The sequence below is a fragment of the Sceloporus occidentalis genome, unplaced genomic scaffold, assembly GCF_023333645.1.
Source record: "Sceloporus occidentalis isolate IW3139 unplaced genomic scaffold, rSceOcc1.0.p SCAF_12, whole genome shotgun sequence".
In the NCBI taxonomy this organism is placed as follows: domain Eukaryota; kingdom Metazoa; phylum Chordata; class Lepidosauria; order Squamata; family Phrynosomatidae; genus Sceloporus; species Sceloporus occidentalis.
The window spans coordinates 9601835-9622941 of NW_028316992.1; the positions used below are offsets into that span (position 1 = coordinate 9601835).

At 39.7% G+C, this 21107-nt stretch overlaps 1 protein-coding gene across 1 annotated transcript in view; it reads right to left on the reverse strand.

Moving 5' to 3' along the window:
* Positions 1-8619: 8619 nt before the first annotated feature.
* SHLD1 (shieldin complex subunit 1) overlaps positions 8620-21107 on the reverse strand; it is an 84073-nt gene continuing 71585 nt past the window's right edge. The window contains exon 3 of the mRNA XM_089477971.1: positions 8620-12441. Within this exon, the coding sequence (XP_089334097.1) occupies positions 11966-12441 (476 nt within the window). The 3' untranslated portion in view covers positions 8620-11965. The remainder of the gene's footprint in view (positions 12442-21107) is intronic.

The window sequence follows — 21107 nt, forward strand, 5'->3', positions numbered from 1 at the left end:
ATGCCATGAGCAGACTTGGAATGCCCTGAATAGACTTTGGCTTGTCTTGCTGAGCCTGTAGTAAGCCTAGCAAATGCCACTCGGGGTTTCCTAGATACCTGGATGTTATTGAACAGCCTAAAATGGGCACAAAGGGCTTATTTTGCATATAGAACAGCCGACATTGCAGTTAGGACTAATTAGACTATTCATCCTGACATGGCATTCTACCAGATAAGAAAATGAAACTATACTTTTACTGGGAGAAACAAGCAAAGTTTCATTCTCTTACTTCTTGATCTAGTTGTAGGAGGAGGGGAAGGCTTGCTACAAGCTAATTCTGCAAATAATAGCTTTCTTACCCCACCTTTTGGGGGTATCCTTGCTTAATGTAACTATGTCCCTGACCTCACCCAAAATGTGGAGGTGCACACATGGTTGGGAGACATGGTAGCTGCGAGGATATTCTTCCATGGTTTTGGCAGTCCACCACATAAGCAAAGAAGATCATCTTAACTACTGCATACCACAGTGCTATGAAAAACCTGCTTCATCACTGACTTACAAATAAATCTTCTTCTTCACCAGTAGATTTCTCTCATTTTGATCACCTTAATTACCCTGAAATCCCTTTTGATGTTATGGCCCTAATGAAGACCAATACAGGGCCAACAGCTACTAAGCCAATGGTTTGCTTACAAGCTTTCAGAAAATAAATTTCATGTTATCTCTACTGTGAATTGCATTGCATATATTCTTTAGATGTAGTTATAAACCATTTTTCTCAAAGAAACTCAAAATATCAGATAGGGTAAACCCTCTCATGCCCAACATACTCTTTTTCTTTTGAACAACCTTGTGCAGTATGTTAGGCTGAGAGTCTTCCTCTAACAATATACATCACTACAACAGATGGCTGTATACAACCGTAAAGCTGATGTGAATGCAGTCATGGCTTATATCAGTTTTGAGACTTAGGTGTTCCTTCCAATGTTGTTGGACTTCTGTTTCCATGATTCCTTGCCATTAGCTAGCTGCAATCCAGTGACATCTAGAGGACTAATGTTCACCCCCAATGCAGCAGATGCTGAAAAGACAGCCTCCTTTTGAACCTTGGGAGAAATGCTGCAATCTAGACAGGCACTGCTTAGATAAATGGACCAATAGCTGGGCTCCATATAAGGCACATAAGGCATATTCAAAGCACCCTTGGAATTCTGTGTCCACAATTTAAGAAACATATTGACAAACTGGTGTGTCTAGAGAACGGTGACCATGGCAGTAAAAAGGCCAGGATCCATACTGTAACAAACAGTAGAAAGAGCCTGGGCTATTTAGCCTATGAAAGACGCTTAAGGGGAAACATCACAGTAGTATTCAAGCACTGGACAGCCATAATAGAGAAGACAGAGCAGACCTGTTCTCTGTTATACAAGACGGGCAGGATGGACCAGGAAGTGTAAACGGCAAGAGAACAGATTTCAGCTAATAACTCAGAAACGGTGGGGAATCTGTGGCCTTCCAGGTTGTTGTTGGACTTCTCATCAGCCCCGCAGAAGATGGTCAATGGCAAGGACTGATGGGAGTTCAGTCCAATAACAACTGAAGGGTCTAATGTTTCTCATTGTCAACATTAAAAGAAGCCACAGAATAAAAGCAATTTGACACGAGAGGTTCTGGGCTCAATTTCACTGGAAGTACGTAAGGTACTGGACAGCCATCTGTCAGGAATGTTGCATTTTTATCCTCTCTTGGTGATCCTACGCAAACAGGGAGTCAGATTAGGTGACCCTTAAGATCCCTTCCCATTCCTTGATTCAGTGTATGACATCAGAGCTCTGAAATATCAGGAGCCAAAGTTAAGATTACATTCGACTACACTGCAAAAAATTTAAACTTCTATCTTTAATTAAGCCTACTTTCGTTTTTAAAAAGTTTGTTCTCAATTAATATTCCAAGCTTTTAAAATGGTCATTCTTATCAACACTGGCCATCTGCTATCAATGAATAAATGAGTAAAGCAGTAAAAATAGCAATCGGCTAGCTCATAAGAAACTAACCAAAATAAGTCTATTTGCAACAGATTCTCTTGTTTAAAGAATCCCACACAGTAACTGCCCACATGTAACCAGTGAAGGTGCTAAGTTTACAGTCTGCACATTGGCTGCTGCGTGCTCAGTTTAGTAAGGATATGCTGTGACACTTCATCATAAAATGCTGGAAAATGCGCAATTCAAAAATGGCAAAAGATTTTAAAAATTCATATGTTGTTGTTTGGGTGGGGAACAGCAGTTTGTCGCTTACTGGAGGCTATCTTTACCCACCAAAGATAAGGCAATCTATTTGCATGAATCAGTTCCTAAACAGAGAAACTTAAACATCTCTTTGGTCTTTAGGTCAATACAGACCTCTTCCTATAGAAGCAAAGACAAGGGGAGAGCGGGAGATAACATGGAGTCCTAAAAGGCCACAGTGTTTAATTTATTAGAATCTAAGGGCCCATACAGACAGGTCAAAATAAAGCTGCTTCGGATCACTTTGGAGGTATGCTGTTTAAATGATGCATGCATTTTAAGATGCTGGAAGCCGTGCCAAAGCCACACTCCATTCCTAAGGACTGGAGCGTGGCTTTGGTGCAGCTTCCGGTCTCTTAAGATGCGTGTGTCATTTAAACAGCATACCTCCAAAGTGACCCGAAGCAGCTTTGTTTTGGCCTATTTGGGCCCTAAGTTGCTTTCTCCCCTAGAGGGATGGAAACCCTAGCAGCTGGTGATACACCTGTTAATGGGAGAGTAAATTCACATTGGGCTTTAGTACAAACTTTAAGGACAGCCAGTGTGGTGTAGTGGTTTGGATGCTGGACTATGATTCTGGAGCCCAGGGTTCAATTCCCTGCTTGGCCATGGAAACCCACTGGGTGACCCTGGACAATCGCATACTCTCAGCTTCAGAAAAGCCCATGATAGGTTCACCTGAGGGTCATCAAAAGTTGGAAATGATTTCAAGGCACACATGAGGAAAAAGAACCTCAAAAGAGTTATCCAGTGCTAATATTAAGCCTACTCTGGGGCCACGTTTCATCATTCTGGACAGCTTTTTCATCCCAAAACACGCTCACCACCTATGGGCGACAACCCTACTCTCCAGTCCAAGTGAGCAGCCTAACCATCCTATTTCAGCCTTACGGGTGTTTCCAGATCTTTTCAAATCCAGTCTCACATATTACACAATGTAAAAATCCAAACAGAGTCACATTTTGTAACATTTTATGCATCTTTATGCTTTCTTACCGGCATCCTGAATGTTACTTTTACACACACACACACACACACAACTTGTATTCTATGGCGATGTTTTAAAACTAATTTTTCATCATCATTCATTGCATTGTTGGAAGGATATATTGTTATCTTTCTCCTGGATGTTTTTATTTTTATTTTTTTAAAGGAAAAGATTTGTAAGATTGTTAGAGAATGTTAAGAGAATGGTTGAAAAACCTTGTGAAAAAGGGCCATTTTAAAAAACAACTCTTTTAAAACAAATAAAAACCTTTACTCATAACAATGTGATTTCAACCCCATTATGTTTCCTTTGAAGCAGAGTTTTGTTAGACCCTTGTAACTCCCTACTCCAGTAACATCTCCTAAGTAACTACATTAGTAATAATTAATCACTCCCAAGCTTTAGTTCACTTCTCTCTTCTGCTATAACTTTTGTGTTATAGCAGCTGAAATTTGTTGCAACAGTCCTGTGTCTTTATGGTTTTTGACTACAGTTGTATTTCAATATTCTATTGTGTGCAAATTGCTTAGAAAACATTATGATATTTAAATATTGTCAGTAAGCATCAACGTATTCTCAAAGATGGAAGGGCACCAATGTGCTATTCAAGAAAACTAGCCGATGAGGACAATTGCACTTGCCAAAATGGACAAATTGACAATGTTGATCAAAGATAAATATTTGAGTAATTTTAAGAAATATTGAGATTTGTTCATTACATATTTGCAGTCTCATTGGGGATATGAATCAGTTTTTAGGTTTTGTAAAATAAAACAAGAGTCGGTATGATGTTGTTGTCTTCAAGGTGTTTCCGACTTATGGTAATCCTAAGGCAAACATGTCATGGGGTTTTCTTGGCAAGATTTGTTCGAAGGCTTGCCATGGGCTTCCCTTGAGGCTGAGATGGCCATGCCGAGAATCAAACTCTGGTCTCCAGAGTCATAGTCCAACACTCAATCCACTACACCATGTTGGCTCTCCTTGGTATGCCGTATAGGCATAAATATATTATCATATATAAGGAAGCAGAGGAACAGTGGTATATGTCCTTCTGTTGAAGATGGGAGTCAATAGTGTATGTTTATTTTTGTTTAATAGTTTAGTTTGTTATTGTTTGTATTTTATGCATATTTATAAAATTTATTTGTGGCTATGTTTAATAAAAATGATTTTAAAAAATAAAAATAAAGTAACCATCTAAATGTACATATTTGCACAATGTAAACAAACTCTTTGGAACTTCAGGAATATAAGGAAGAATCGATATGGGTCCATGAAGACAAGAAGACTTCTTTTTCAAGCAGTCACGAATAAGTTATCTGTATCTGTTTTTGTTTATATATATGATAATAAAGATTATTTTTTAAAAAAATGAATGTACATATTTGCACGCAGAATGTCTCAGTCCAGTCTCCACAACTCCAAGCAAGTATGGCTAGGAAGGACTCATCTGAATCCTGGAGAGTTGCTTCTAGGCAACGCTGAACAATACTCAAGTGAATGGACCAAGGGACCTACTCAGTATGACTTGCAAGCCTCCCAGTGTGACAACAACGCCAAGAGAAATTTTTCTTCCATCAACGTCAGTTTTGAAGTGCCATAATCTAAGTTACCATTTTATTTTCCAACGGGAGAAGAGGTGTGGGAGAAATGGGTGGAAATGGGCAACAAGGCCTAATGCCTTTTCAAACTACAAACATCAGGACTCCATAGAGCGTTGCCAAGGCAGCTGATGTGGAAATGTAACACTATATAATTGTGTAGCATGAAAGGGGCCCTAGGTTTGGAATGATTTCAGGAAGGAAGTACTTTCACCTTCCTATTAGGATTTTAAAATGCTAGTCTAGATCTGCAACATTATGTTGTAATGTGCAATGCAAAATGTTCATTATTTAACCTCCCCTCTTTCCCAGTGTCTCATTTGCAGTTTGAGAAATAGAAAAACTACTTTTTTAATCAGTGTTTATCAATCTTCTGTCCTCCAGGAGTTTTGGACTTCAAAACCCTAGCCAGTTTGGACAAAAATCAGGAATTCTGGGGCCTAAAGTCCAAAACATCTGGAGGACCAAAGTTTGGGAATGATTGTTCTAAACTGTTATTGTTGTGTGCCTTCAAGTCATTTCCAGGCAACAAGGCCTATATTGGCTGAGGGGATTCTGGGAGCCTTAATTCCAAAATAAATAAATTAATCAATAAAATAAACCCTTTAAGTGGTCACTAAACATATTCTGTCCACATTAGGTTGTGTTTTCTATTTTATTTTTTGAACAGGAGACAGGTTTCCCTAAAGACTGTTGTGCTTCTGCAAAAGCAAAGGGGTTTACTCTAAGCTTGGTGAAGCCTCTCTCTTGTGCGCAGGTTGGCTACATAAGGAGCTCCATCAATAACCTCAATCAGAAATAGAAGGTGCAAAGTTTTAGTAGGACTTGCATCCAAAATATTCTGTTCAACATTCTCCTGGGACCCTCCACTCCAATAATCAGCATTTTGCTTCCATTGAACATGCTCAGTCTTCACTGGGCTGTTTTTCTTGGGAGATCCTAAAAGATTTTTTGCGCTTCTGCGAATCTCAGGGTTCCATCAAGCTGGCAGATGTACTTCTCATTTATAATGTGTCTGGCTCCTTTTTGCATCCAGGCTGTAAACCGAGATTGCTATCACTGCATATTGCTTGCAGGGGCCCATTTTGCATTAAAATCACCTTCAAGCCTTTTTCTTTACAATGCCATATTTTCCATCCATTAGCTGAGAGATATTACAACGAGGGCCGTAAAAAAACAACAACACCATAGTCCTTAAAGGAAGTTACAGTGTCCATCCAAGCATCTGTGTGTGTTCACTTGTAGTGCAGAAACGGGGAGAAAAGAAGAAAACAAATCTATAATTTACTGAATGTCAAAAAGGAGTGGGTGGGAAATGCAGACACACTGGCTGAAAGACATTCACTTTGGGGAATTCAGAAGGAGGCTCATTTACAGAAGAAATATGTAAGAAATCTCTATGAAGTCCTTGGACTCATTTTCCTTTTTCAGAATAGGATCCAAGTGTGCTGTTTATCTATTTCTATTCTATTTGCCACTTTTATATCTTAACTTTCTTGCAATGGAGTGCCAGTGCAGTGTACTTGTTTGAAGGTTGGACTAGGACTCTGGGAGACCAAGGTTCAAATCCCTGGTGAGACATGGAAACCCACTAGGTGACCTTGGGCAAGTCACACATTCTCAGCCTCAGAAGGCGGCAATGGAAAAGTTCCTCTGAACAATCTTGACAATAAGCCAAAAACGACTTGAACTGCTTCCAATGAACTCAAGGTGGGTTATATAGTTATCTCCCCTATTTTATCATCATAACCATCCTGTGACATAGGGCAGGTAGAAAGAGAGAGACTTTCTTTGCTCAGTGGAGACTAGAACCTAAATATTCCAAATTCATGACTGTAGTTATGGTCCAAAACACATTGCAGAAATCATCCAGTTTGAAATCACTTTAACTGCCATGGTTTAATTCTAGGGCATCCTGGGAATTGTAGTTTATTGTGACACCAGAGCTCTCTGGCAGAGAAGGCTGTCTCACAAAACTACAGTTCCCAGAATTCCCCAGGCCAGTTAACATGATCTCAAACTGGATTATCTCTGCAGTGTATTTGGACCGATGACACCACACAGTTTCTTACTTTAAGGAACTAAAGGAACTCCAGTATATTTTGAAATAGAATTTTTAAAAAGGATTTAGAAAAGATTCCTATCAACTCTGTAGAAGGTGAGCTGTTTGTTTATCAGCCGAACTGTGTTTCTCAGAAGATACAGGAGGTAACTGAAGATGGAAATGCAAGCATCTAGGAAACTCAGTTTGAAGTCTAACTGAAATGGGGGAAAATAGTTAATAGTTAAAGGAGGAGGAATCAGCTATTCCACTTGCTAAACATTGATGACCCTGCATTTTCCCTCCTAGACCCAAGCTCAGGAAAACAAAGCAAAACCCTTAATTTATTGTTCTTCCTGAAAAATCTGAGAAGTTTAATCTTTTTCTCCTGTTGCAAAGGCTTGATAATAAAACAGCACCATTAAAAACAACACTTTACATTCTCCTAAGTTCAGCACATCTCAGTTGAACAGTCAGAGAGAACAAACATTTCAGGTTGACTTTTGTGATTTAGATTGTTCTTTCTTTTACTCATGTATGAAAGGATTTTTGAGCACAGGTTTACAAATCAAAAAGACTGAAGAGATTTTCAGTGCTATTTTATCCAACTACTTGCCATGCAGGAGGATGGAGTAGGTTGAAATTAAACCTGAGAGATATTTGTCGGTGTTACTTAGATAGATACTGCATATTCCGCAAGCAAATGTTTTATTGTTCTCTCCATTCTTTGAAAAAAATTGCAGCTTAATTCACTATCTCTTGTTTTTCCTTTGGTAGGAAAGAAATGAAAAAACTTCCCAAGAAAAATTAATTTAACTAAGAGTCATAACAATGTGGTATCATTGGTGTTCAAAACTCTTCCCCAAGGATGCATTTGAACAGCAGAAATAACACAGTTTGACATTACTTTGACTGCTATGGCTCTGTCCTACAGAATCCTGGGATTTGTGAGGGATCAGGACACTTCAGTTTAAAAAAAAAGTAAAGATCTTGCAAAACTACAAATCCCAGAATTCCATAGAATGGAGCTACAGTACTTAAAATGACGTCAAACTGCATTATTTCTACAGTGTGTAGATGCACCCCTAGACTTCCATAATGGAAAAATCATACAGAATCAATGGCCTGTTACAGACTGCCAGAATAAAGCTGCTTCGGGTCTCTTTGGAGATATGCTGTTTAAATGATGCATGCATCCTAAGAATCCGGAAGATGCACCAAAGCTGCACTCTAGTCCTTAGGACTGGAGCATGGCTTTGGTGTGACCTCCGCACTCTTAGGACCTATGCATCATTTAAACAGCATACCTCCAAAGAGACCCGAAGCAGCTTTATTTTGGCAGTCTGTAACAGGCCAATGAGACTGTTGGGAAGAAATAAAATTTGAAGGTGGGGTGACCTATGGTCCTCCACGTATTGTTGGATTTCAAATCCTATCAGCCCTATCCAGCATGGCCAGTGGTCAGGGAGGATGGGCGTTCTGCTCCAAAGGGTTTCCTGACCCTGTTATAAGTCTAACAGTAGCTGCTATAAAAACCATTTTAGCTGTCCAAAATAAAAATTGTTCTCCAGATGAATGGCTACTGACTTTAAATTTATAGTTGAAAGACCTTTCAGGTGCAGCTGTGCCTGATGGCTACAAATGACTTTCTAATGAAAAGATCAGTATTGTCAGCCAAGTACATTAGATGATAATGAAGAAAAGGCTGCAGAATCATTACGCACACCTTTTTATTACATGGACCAAACCAGACCCACAGTCGTTCTAAAAACTGACAAGACTCCCACTGAGTTCAAAAAAGCCCAGTTGGTTTAGGGCAGCTGATTACCTGCACTTTTAACTATTCAACATTTGTTACATGCTGTTACATATTAGGATATCATCGTTATATCACAAAATGCAACGTTACGAACAAGGGAGGGGGAAAAAATCTAAGCCAGAAAAATGGTGATGGCATATCTGGAACATTTTTGCTTTTATGACAAATCTATTGGCAACCTACAACGATATTCTCTGCCCACTGTTGAATCAGACTCTTTGAACATCGGCCAACTAGTATAACTCCCGAGACATTTTCACACTGAAATCACTGGCAGCATAACTATATCTCCCAACTAACGCTTTCTTCTCTGAGCAGAATGTTGTGACTCATTTTTTCCCTAGTTTTTAAAAAAGCTGTTACATGCTACCCTCAAATTACGCTGCACTTTTACAAAAACAATGCCAAAAAGACCATAGTAAACGCAACAAAATTGAAACAGTAAGTGAAATACAACATTAAACACAAGGTCAAAAGGCCTGGGAAATTTTTTCTTTAAAAATGTTACAAGACAGTGAAAAAGAAAACTTAGGGTAACACTAGGTCAAACCTGAGAGCATCCACAAACAAGATGCTTCTGCCAAAGAGGCCCTTTCTTCGGTCTCCATTTGCCATATCTCAGGCCTTAGCAAAGCCCAGAGGAAATTTTACAAAGCTGAGATCTCAGAATAGGTATGAGGTCCCCAGATCCCAAACCATGGAGGGAGTTTAAAAGGTAAGCAGTGATACTTTGCCTTTAAAGTTATTTTCAGTTGCTGCAGATCCCCAGGCAACTGTTTATAATAATCCAGACATCATGTACCAAGTACTTCCTACAATATGAATTTACTCTTATTGATATGGAGGAAGATATCTCTGTGTTTTAAACACACATAAATGCTAATCTTAAAAAAATAATCAAAGATTACACTTCCATAAAAAGCTTACAATATTAATCTATTTGTTGAACCCGCAGAGGCTGGAAACTCTGTGAGTCACACGGCTGAATTACACCAGCTAAAGATGTGGCATTTGGCCTTTTAAAGGTTTTTAGCTCTTTTTCTCATAATGAGACATGCTTGGACTTAGCAGCCAGCTTTCTCACTGCAATTTAAGCAGCTGAAAAGCAAGAGTGCACGCTTCATAGATTCAACAAGGTCTTGCACTTAAACACACACTCATACATAAACCTGTGCACAAAACATTCCCACAGCCCATTTCCCTGAGGAATTATATTCTGCAATTCATCAGTGTGTTTAACACTGTCTCTTTTCAAGTTGTGGAAAGAATGGGAGGGAAAAGAAGAGGTATAAAATCCCCAGTTTATATCCTGACAACTGATGCATGGCTAGAGAGCAGTAACAATCTGCAACACTAGCAGCAAACTGAGAAGACCATGTCATTTCCCTGCCCTGCACAAGTCTCTCTGTCCACGCACTGCAGCACATAAGATTAACCCATTAGGGAAAGGTAATTCTTCACAATCTCTTGGAAATTGTCCATCCTTAAAATTCAGTTTAATCTCTTTTGATTAAAAAAAGAAACCTGATACTGAAGAAATCAAATATCAGCTTTCTGATTTGCTCTCCTTGACAAATCCAGTAATGGTCTATACTCACCTGAGCATAATAGTTTTCTTCCTAGAAAAACAAAAACAAAACTCTGAATACTGGATACAGTCAAGCTTGGTTGGGAGAAGGGAATTCTTCCTCCTCCTCATTCAGGACCAAGGCCATTAGGCAAGTAAGAGAACATCTCCAGGCAACAAATGTTGGAAACTGCAAGAACAGTCTCAACCCTTCTGTAGGATGACAAGAGTTATCCACACAAAGCCTGCCTTTTTCACCATCCTAAAAGAGCTTGCTACCTCAGGTGTGGTGGAAAATGCTATCCCATCATCAGTTTTGAGCTCCTACTTCTTTCCTGGAACTTCAAAATACCTACAAGATGAATGGAAAGAAGTACTGTAATGTAATTCTTAGCCAGCATGGTGTATTGGTTTGAGCCTTGGACTATGACTCTGAACACCAGGGTTCAGATCCCCACTTGGAAACCCACCTTGGTCAAGTCAAACAGCCTCAGAGGAAGGCAAAGGCAAACCTCCTCTGAATAAATCTTGCCAAGAAAACGCTGTAATAGGTGTGCCTTAGGGTCACCATTAGTCAGACACAAAGGCAATTCTTAGCTATTGTGACTGAAACTATTTCTTTCTTTGAGAATGGGGCTCATGACGCTTATCCTTGGCTCCACTCTTATACAGTTTTTCCTGCTCCATGGACAGGATCCAGAAAAACAGCTTAATACTACAAAATATTCACCTTTTTCAACCAGCACAAGGCACTGGATTCTTCCCGATACCATCTTCACATTCATTGGCCATCAGCACGGAAGTGGGATTAGCAGGAAGAAGACCTGACTGATGTAATGATGATGTCATAAAAGCCCTAACAGGTACGGGTGACATCATAATGGCCTAACCCTGAACTGCCTGGAAAAGCTAGTTTAGTCATCTCCAAGGTGACTCACTGCATCTTGATATTTGTTAAGCTAAAAGGTGTTACAACTGTGTTTATATAAGTCAAACAACTTCTTTCCCTGCAGATTTGATTGGGTAGAGTTTAACATTTTCCAAGTATGTTAAGACATATGGAGGATTTTATTGATAGTTAATATTTTAATATATTTCCTTTGGTTCCCTGAACCCTCAATCCTACTGATAGGAGGTTAGGGGATTCTGAGAGCTCTGTTCTCAAAAGTAGCTTTCCCAGGCCCTGAGAACTGATTTGCAGTACCAACCTTAGAAGTATCTCTAAACTGTTGCCTAGGTGCAATGAGAGAGAATTCCTGTTTTCCTACTTTGAAGTTTTATCAGGTTCCCAGGCTCAACTGCTGAAAACTCCAGTTGAAAGAATTTCAGATAGCATGGTTGGGAAAGACGATGGCAATCCAAACAGACAATCTTGGGCAAAATGTACCAGTGTTTTAAACTCAGCACAAGGGCAGCTTCATATGTGGTTGGAAGATCTAGCACAGCATATCAATGTACAAAGTCCACACTACATTTACAAAGGTAGGGAGTACTGGGGAACATTAGTAATTAAAAGTACCAATGTGCATCATAGAATACTGTTTTTATTTTACAATTTACTAAATACTGTACTCCTCTTTTTACACTTTTGGTCTTGCAGAAGCACCATGACAATTCATCCCCACCTCAAAAGACCTTTCATCCCCTTATATATAAGTTTTTAAAGTATCGGGGTATTAATTTAGTTCTTTTAGGATAAATTGAAGGATGTCATCTGAGAGTCCAGGCACTTCCTTCGCTTCCTCTAAACCAATGCCAGCTTTTGTGGGAGTGGAAAAGCAGGTGCCACTGGAGTGCTGAGGAAACATCTTATTCCCTTCTCGGTTCAGAACCATCTGAGCTACTCGTAGACTCTTCTGAGTGTACTCTGTTCCTTCTTTGTCTGCTAGGTCTGCAATTTTGACAGACACACATTGTGAAGCTGCTTCATATGCTGGACTCCCTCCAAATGGCTTCATCTGGCAGCAAGTCTCATAAAATAGATCCAGAGATTTTCTAATGACAGCTTCTCCATCCTTTTGCTCATTCATCCAAGATAAAGGATGTTCAGAGTTCACACAGTTAGTAGGCTCTGTCTTCTCAAAGGACCTAGGCCACAAAGCTGCCTCAGTTCCAGTGATGTGTTCTATAAAATCTTTACTGTTGGGTTCTGCTGGGAAGAAAAAAAAAATGCAAAGTCACATTATTTGTATTTAAATAAAGAGAGCCAAAATATGAACTGATATTTTACTTAGTATTAACTTTATTTATTTTATATCTTGCCTTTCTGCTTGCACAAGACCCAAGGTGGGTGTGGTGTATTGATAAGAATGTTTACAGATAGGAAATCCAGATTCAAAAATCTGCAACAGGTGACAAATATCTCTAACAAGTGACAACATGTTCTGAAATGAAAAATGAGTTCCCTTCCTTCAGAATTCCCAAGTCCATTATGGGTTGAGCCCACATCATCTCTGAAGTTGTGTGACACTTTGTGCATGGACTTGCTGCCAAACCAGCCCCCTCCCATACTTCCCAAATCTTTCAATTTGACTGGGGTGAATGGAAATCAACATTAATGGTAACAAGAGTGGCCTTACAAATGGCTGCATCTACATTGCAGAATTAATGCAGTTTGACACTATCTTAACCCCCATGACTCAATGCTGGGTTTTGTACAGTCTGCCCTCTCCTTACGCGGGGGTCCGTATGACGTGGGCGCGCTGTAGTTTTGTGAGATATTTAGCCTTTTCTGCCAGAGGTCTGGTGTCACAACAAACTACAAATCCACAGAATGGAGTCATGACAGCTAAAGTAGGGCCAAACTGCATAAATTTTGCAGTGTGGCATCAGCCAAACTTCCATATTTAGACTTGGACATTCCTGAGCATACATATGAGTGTCACTTGCTTACAGAGACATGGTAAGTGTTTTCAGTGTCTCCCAATCTAAGGAGAGACCAACAACTCCCATGCACACTGGTGGCAAAAGATATTGCTGAACAAACTACAGAAATGTCCAGGCCTTAATGACGAAGCTGGCAAGGGTAGCTTCTATCACAGGTCAGTTCCTTCTGCTGTTGGTAGCATCACTTCACAAAAATAAGCTTACTTGAGAAGAGATGGGACTAGGAGGATCGGCTGAAGGCAAACCCACTAAAAGTACAGTGGAGGACAGAAGATGGGCATTTGAGTCCTGTCCCATGGAGATAGTGAAGTAGCTTTCCAGAGGTAAAGCTCATTTCTTAAAAATGAACATGGGTAGGTGGTAGGAAGAACACATGTTTATATACAGAATAAATACATATATAAAAATCTCACTGTCAGAGATCCTGGAGAACTAGCGATTGCTACAAATAGTAAGTTTGAGCAGTGATCTGAATCTGTCAACGGAAGCCTTACAAGTCATAACCAATACTACTTTATTCCACCAAGAAGGTCTCAATGGATGCTCTCCTATTCCGTTATGGTGTTTCATCACCAATGTCTTGAAATCTCACAGCAATTCCGAGACAACAGCAGCCTAAATTGAAAGTGTGATGTGTATCAGTTGTATCTGTTGAATGCTGTGGTTGAAAAGATGTGGACTTCCCAAGGGAATAAGAGACTTAGGCCTGTTACAGACTGCCAAAATAAAGCTGCTTCAGGTCTCTTTGGAGGTATGCTATTTAAATGATGCATGGGTCCTAAGAGTCCGGAGGTCGCGCCAAAGCCACACTCCATTCCTAAGCACCGGAGTGCAGCTTTGGTGCAGCTTCCGGATTCTTAGGATGCATGCATCATTTAAACAGCATGCCTCCAAAGAGACCCGAAGCAGCTTTATTTTGGCAGTCTGTAACAGGCCTTAGAGTGTTTGTGATTTTGTTTGAAAAGGGAGATTGTTAGTTTAATTAAGCCCAAATGCAATGTAGGAAGGAACACTGCCAGTGCTTAGGGTTTTCACTTTTTAATGAAAGTGCATGTTATATAAACCAGCAACAACTGGTGATCCACCTGACAATATAGGTAATGAGCGACTGTTAGGCCTGCACATATGCATGCAAACACATTAGACGTCCATTAACACATCCAATGTATGAGCTCAAAGCTAGCCCTGTCATTAGACAGCATCAGGCAGCATACTTAGGACAAAATGAAAAGGCTGCAATTTCAAATTTTATTAATTTATTATTCATTTTTATTACTAGAGGGAAGAAAGTGTCCCTCTATGCTCTGCCTCAGGTACCAAAATTATGTGGCTGGCTTTGGCCATGATGTACCATGTCTCAGTGGGTTGGGAAGGAACACCATTCGCTTCCCCAGTTGAAGTAGTAAAATATCTTGGTCCAGCATGGCACAAGTTACTGCAAAATACTGACTCTTAAGCAACACTCAAGCTAACACAGTGTGTTACATTTGCATGTGTGTAATTTCCATTGTCTTAAAAGTGTGTGTGTGTGTGGGGAGAGAGAGAGAGAGAGAGAGAGAGAGAAAGAACAGTAGTTGCAGGAGGCTGGCAAAGGCATTGACCAGTAATGGAGTAGTGAGAGTACACCTGCTTAACCTTTCCCATGGCCCTTTCACTCAAAAGAACACAAGAAAAGAGCAAGCTGCTTTATTACTTTCAGAGGAAAAAGAAAAAGTGGCCTCAAATCTTTAGCTCTCTCTGTGTGTGTGCTTTAAAGTTGTCTGTTGACTTATGATAACCCAATGAATTTTTCATAGGCCTTTCTTAGGGAAGGAATCCTCAGAAGTGGTTTTGTCAGTTTCTTTCTCTTAAATATAGCCAACAGCACCTGGCCATCCAAAGAATAACCTGGGCTGATCCTACTTAGCTTCCAAGATCATATGGGATCTAGTTCCTTTAGGTATTTAATATGTTCTAAAGATTTTACTGCACAAACACCATTCTCGCAGGAATCACCAAGTAATAATAAAATGGGAACAACATATCACTTTGCAGGCAGCCATCACAGCATTGCTCTCAATCACACAAACAAGAGCTTTCACCCCCATTGCACTCTCCTCCTAACCTTTCCCTTAACCCTGCTTCTCTGCCTTATGCCCTAACCAGTATGCCTTGAGGGTTGTGTGTGTGTGTGTGTTCCTCCTATTTTCCCTGTTCAGTTCTGGAGCTCTGCTGCCATGATTTAAGTCTGAAAAGTACAGTTGGATCTCCTTATACACACATTCTTTATTCATGCATTCAACCATCTGTGGCTTGTAAATATTCAATAAAATCCAAAATCCAAAATGCAAACCTTGATTTTGCCATTTTCTATAAGGGACACCATTTTACTATGCCATTAAATATAATGGGATTTGAGCATCCACAGATTTTGGTATCCACAGGTGGGAGGTCCTGGAACTAACCCCCAAGGGCCCACTGTAAAAGAAAGAAAGAAAAACAAAACAAAACAAAGAACAGTGACCAGGGCACTTCAGAATAGTGAGAGGGGAGACAGGGGGAGAAAGGGATAGTGTGATGCTGCATCTAAAAAAGCCAATGCAGTTCTAGGCTGCATGAATGGGCATATAGTGTCTGATCAAGGGAAGTAATAGTCCCCCTTTATTCTGCTTTGGTCAGGCCTCACCTGGAATACTGCATCCAGTTCTGGACACAATTCAAGAAGGATGTGGACAAGCTGGAGCATGTCCAGAGGAGAGTGACCAAAATGGTGAAAGGTCTGGAAACCAAGCCATATGTATGAGGAGAAACTTAGGGAACTGGGTATGTTGAGCCTGGAGAAGAGAAAGTTAAGAAGTGATAGGATAAACCTGTTTAAATATTTGAAGGGATGTCATGCTGAGGATGGAGCAGACTTGTTTTCTGCTGTTCCAGAAACTAGGACATGGAGCAATGGATTCAAACTATAGGAAAAAAGATTCCAGCTCAATATTAGGAAGAACTTCCAGACTGTAAGAGCTGTTTGACAGTGGAACACATTCCCTTGGAGTGTGCTAGAGTCTCCTTCTTTGGAGGTCTTTAAGCAGAGGCTGGATGGCCATCTGTTGGGGGTGCTTTGATTTGTTCCTGCATAGCAGGGGGTTGGACTGTATGGCCCTTGTGGTCTCTTCCAACTCTAGGATTCTATGACAATGATATGATGTGCCTGGCAATCACACAACAGCCCCGGGAGCAACATTTCACACTTGGGGACTTGTGTGATTGCCAGATCATTCATGGGAAAAACCAATGAATGAAAAGCAATGGGTAGGGTGGACAGGGCAGCTATGGGTCGGAGGCAGTACTATGTGATGAATATCACCAAAGAGGCTTTTTTCCTGGTGTAATCCCGGTTTAAAAGCTGTGTGCGCTAATGTTCTAAGCCACCTTGTGTGTCATGCCAGAAGAAAGAAAGGATATATATAAACTAATTAATCACAAACTTTATCCTCATGGGCAGGAAAGCAGCATGAGGGGGTGGGTAACTTTGAAAGGATAAATGGTAAAACAAGAAAGGTATACAGCAGGCTCTTCCGCTTCCAACTGTTTCTTAGTTGTTGTTTTTTACACATTTACATGCTATGCTCTTACCATACCACATAACTTTATTCCTCTTAGCAGCCCAAAGAGCAATTTCCAATTCTCTGTTATTATACACCATCAACAATTGTATTTATAATCTCCTTTTCCTCACAGGAGCCCAGGGCAGTTCACAGCCTTCATAAAAACACATTTAAAACTGCAAATTTCAAATTATTTCATAAAGGACAATAAAACCAAGAATACAAAGAAAGGCAGAAAGGAAAAACAAATATAACACTTGCATATACCCTGAAAGCACATAAACAAAGCTCAGATTTTAGGCTGGCACTTAAATGAGAAGAGTGTAGGGAACAACTGAATGTTTGCCAGAGATGAGTTTTACAGCCAGGACATCATCAGGGGAATGTCCCCACAAGAAACCATGCTACTCTGGTATAGCCTCCCCAACCAATTTTAAATCTTGGGTAGTTCTGTGGAAACTAGCCCTCCATTCAAACTTCAGTTCCTGATCCTATCTGCTCATCCAAAAAGTTAATTCAGAAATAACAGTCATAAACTGAGAAAACAGAATCAACCTCAGTTATATCTTACAGAACTCAGTGGGAGTAATGTGCAGGGAGCATTTGAAAAGAGGAACACTATTTCTTATTAATATTTTGTCAGATATAATGCTATACTGTACTTCCAAATTCTGTTTCTCAAAGGAATAGAGAGATGGAGTAAAACAGTATAGTGAAATTTTGCTTGTCTACTCAGAACGTAATCTGGTTGTATTCCTTGGAATATTTACCATGCAAAAGTGTTTTACAGTTTTCATACAATTAAAAAGGGAAAACAGATAGTAGCCAAAATACAAATTGATCAGATTATTGTCTTGCTGTATAGTCATGCAGCCTTTGTACATACAAAGAAAGACAAGAGTGAAGAGGATGTAAAATGGGAATGGGCAGAAAAAGGCTGGCTTGTTAATGTTGAGGTGTTAAAACAGTACATGCTATTTATCTGGAAATAAATGCTCTTGAACTACAAAAAATTGTTGATAAGTCTTGTATCATCTTACACAGCACTTGGGAGGTTTATTGCCAATGCCACAATTGACATCATTCTGTATCCCATTACATTCTCATCCCACCCTCTACCCAGAACTGTGTAAGTGGGTATACATAACTGTAGTGTTAAAAAGCTCATAATAAAGTAAAACAATTTCAAATGTGCTGCTAAAACATGAGTGATACGATTTTACTGGGCCAAAAAAATCACAAACATACAGATAGGAAGTGAACTGGAAATATTCAACTGAGAAACCAGGGTAAGCGGGTCATGGTTAATATCACTATGAAAATCTCAACCCTGTGCGTGGCTACTATAACAAAAAAGGAAAGCAAAATCCAAACTGAACATAAATAGAAAACGGAATCAGAAATAAAACTGCCAATATCATACTGCTTTTATATAAATTGATGGTATAACCACATCTGGAATGCTGTCAACAGTTCTGATCACCACTCCACCAAAGAATATGGTGCTGTATTAATTCAGGGAGGACAGGTCTATCCATGATTACCAGTTAGGTTGGCTACATGTTATACCCAGTATTAGAGGCAATATGACTCTGTGTATCAGTTGCTGGAGAACACAACATGCACTCATACCTTGCTAGTGGGCTTCTGTTAACTGGTTAGCCATTATGTGGACAGAATTTTGGATCAGAAAACCCCCCAGTCTAGTCCAGCATGGTTGTTCTTAAAGGCTGAAGAATCAAGAAAAGTTCTGTGAAGCTCTAAAATTCTTCAAATTAAAAAGAAAAATCAAGAAATTTTGAGTATCTAGAAGAATATACTTGATGAGAATGAAGGCCTATTTCTCATATAGGCAAAGAGCAGCAAAGGAAGGATTTCTCTCACTTACCTGACAATACCATTAAAATCTTTCCTGAAATTAATTTTGTCCTCTACTAATGATGGTTTTAGGAATTTGCCCAATAACAAACTGTTCTGGTTTGACTCATTACTCTATATTATGACAACAGAATAAGAATGAATTTTAAATATCAAAGAAACCAAGGCCTTCTGTATAATATAAAAATATGCAATCCAATTTTCGTCTGTCCACATTCTGCACAAAAGGTGCCAAATGACACTCTGCATTCCAAAAGGCTACAGATTGATAGCAATTTTTTTGGCATTTAAAAGGAATCTTATCAGATGTTGAGTGACAAAGAGGGATCAGTTACACAGTTTGGTGGTGCTGCTAAATGCAGAGCTAGTGCTCCACCACTGCTGCATACCTGTTGATTAGGTCAATACCAGATTGCAAAAACATTGCAATTTTTCGCAAAGCACTGCAAAGCCTTTGCATGGATCTGGTGCAAATCAGACAATGTTGGAATCTTGAGGTATACTTAGGAACCTTGGCTTGAAACACTAATTTCTCCCTTCTGGTGCTGCTTCAAAATGTAAGGTTTTTGTTGCAAAACAACTGCAAAACTTTGACACAAGACTGGAGTGCATTAGACAAGGTTGTTTTTAGGAGGTGTTTACTAGGAACCCAGAGTTGACATGTCCATATCTCAGTTTAAGAGGCCCTGCAAAACCAACATTGTGGAAAACACTGTGGAAAAAACAACAAAACTATGGCACAGGTTTGGCAAGCATTCCAAATTTCAGAGTTTGTAATTAACAAAGCTATCAATAGAGGCAGACAGCTGCACTGAAGAGCAATTAACAAGCACTGGGAGACAGTATAAGTTCAATAGGCAAAGGGATGGTGTAACCCAACTATAAAAAGCAGCACTGTATCCCAGGAAAGGAAGGCATCATAGGGGACAAGGACAGTTCTGGAAGAAAGTCCAGGAAGCGTAGGAGGAACAACCCACCCTCCACTCAGGAGGTATTGTCTTGCTCAGGGAAAGGGAGAGGCAGAAAAGATGCTGCAACTTACCCTGTAACCATCCACAGGTCCCCAAACAACCTAAAGCTTGTTAGTCTATCTGAGTGCTGGGAGTCCAACTCTGAGGGCCTTGGGTGGTAGTTATGGAAGAGCTTATGTTTATTGTTAAGCACTGGAACAAATAAACAACATTATATAATCTTTTGGCTTGGCACGTCCTTGATAGTTGACAAGAGGCAAAGGCCTATGATGTGCTGCTGCCCATGAAGGGAGTAGACAGAGTCACAGTTGGGCACTACCCACAGGCACCTGCTCTAGCCTACTTTTTCCACTTATTTCTATGACAGAGTACATTCACATGGTATTCATTCTCTCTGGTACTTTGTTGCAGCAAAAGAACAATACTGTACATCTTGTGGCACCTCCAAGTCGAAAAAGTTTTATTATGGCATAATAAATAATAGCAGCAACAATTCTATTATTTATTATTAAACATTTGTGGATTGGAGCCCCCTTCTTCACAACAGCTTTTAAATCATTTTTTTAAAAATCATTTTTACATCATTATAAAATGATTCAGTCTTTAAGGTGCCCTGAGACCCTTTGCCGTTTTTACTGATGGAAGTGATTCCTTAGGTTTCAGGGGGCCAGCTGCTCATGACTTCGTGTCTTCTTCAGTTTCCAGAAGCTTGCAAGATTTATGGCTATTATATAATGGGGTGGGGGTGGGAATTCTGTCTGATTGAAGCCAAGTCTTTAATAATTCATTGGAATATGAAGGGCTGGGCAACACTTCATGCAAATATGAAACCCTGTTCAAAGACAGTAGTGTTGCCTACGCAAGGCTATTAAATAAAAACAAGCTGGAGCCAATTCACTTTCTGATGTAGCTAATAACATGAAATCATCATGTGGGTAAATTCAACTCTTCCTCCCTTATATATTGTGTCTCTTTTCCCTTTTATTTGCTTGCTTTCATCTTTGCATAAATTTTCATTTTTCCAGCAACTGGGGGCAGAAGCCTTTCTACACAGCATTAGACAGAGGTACAAAAGGAAATCCACCTTTTATCAATACAGAACCAAAGCAAAATTGATTCTGTATATGTGTATGTCTGTGTGACAGAGAAAAGAGGGAGGAAGGGGAGACAGACTGATTCTGTAAAACCCAAGTTGAAACAGCACACCACAACCTTACAAACACACACACACACACACACACACACACACCACAAAATCGAATCTCTCTTGGCCTCAGCATCCTAATAAAAAGTTCCCCTGACACCTGCAGTAGTTAAAAATGGATAAATCATGGGATTTTTATAGTTTACTCCATAAACCACTTTTTAACCGGACTCCACATTTCAACTTGACACATTATTAAACAGCATTGTGGGTTTAAGTGCTACACACTCTTACATTTGTTATTGTGTCATGAAGTCACCTTTGACTTATGGTGACTGTGAGTAACAAGACCTCCAAG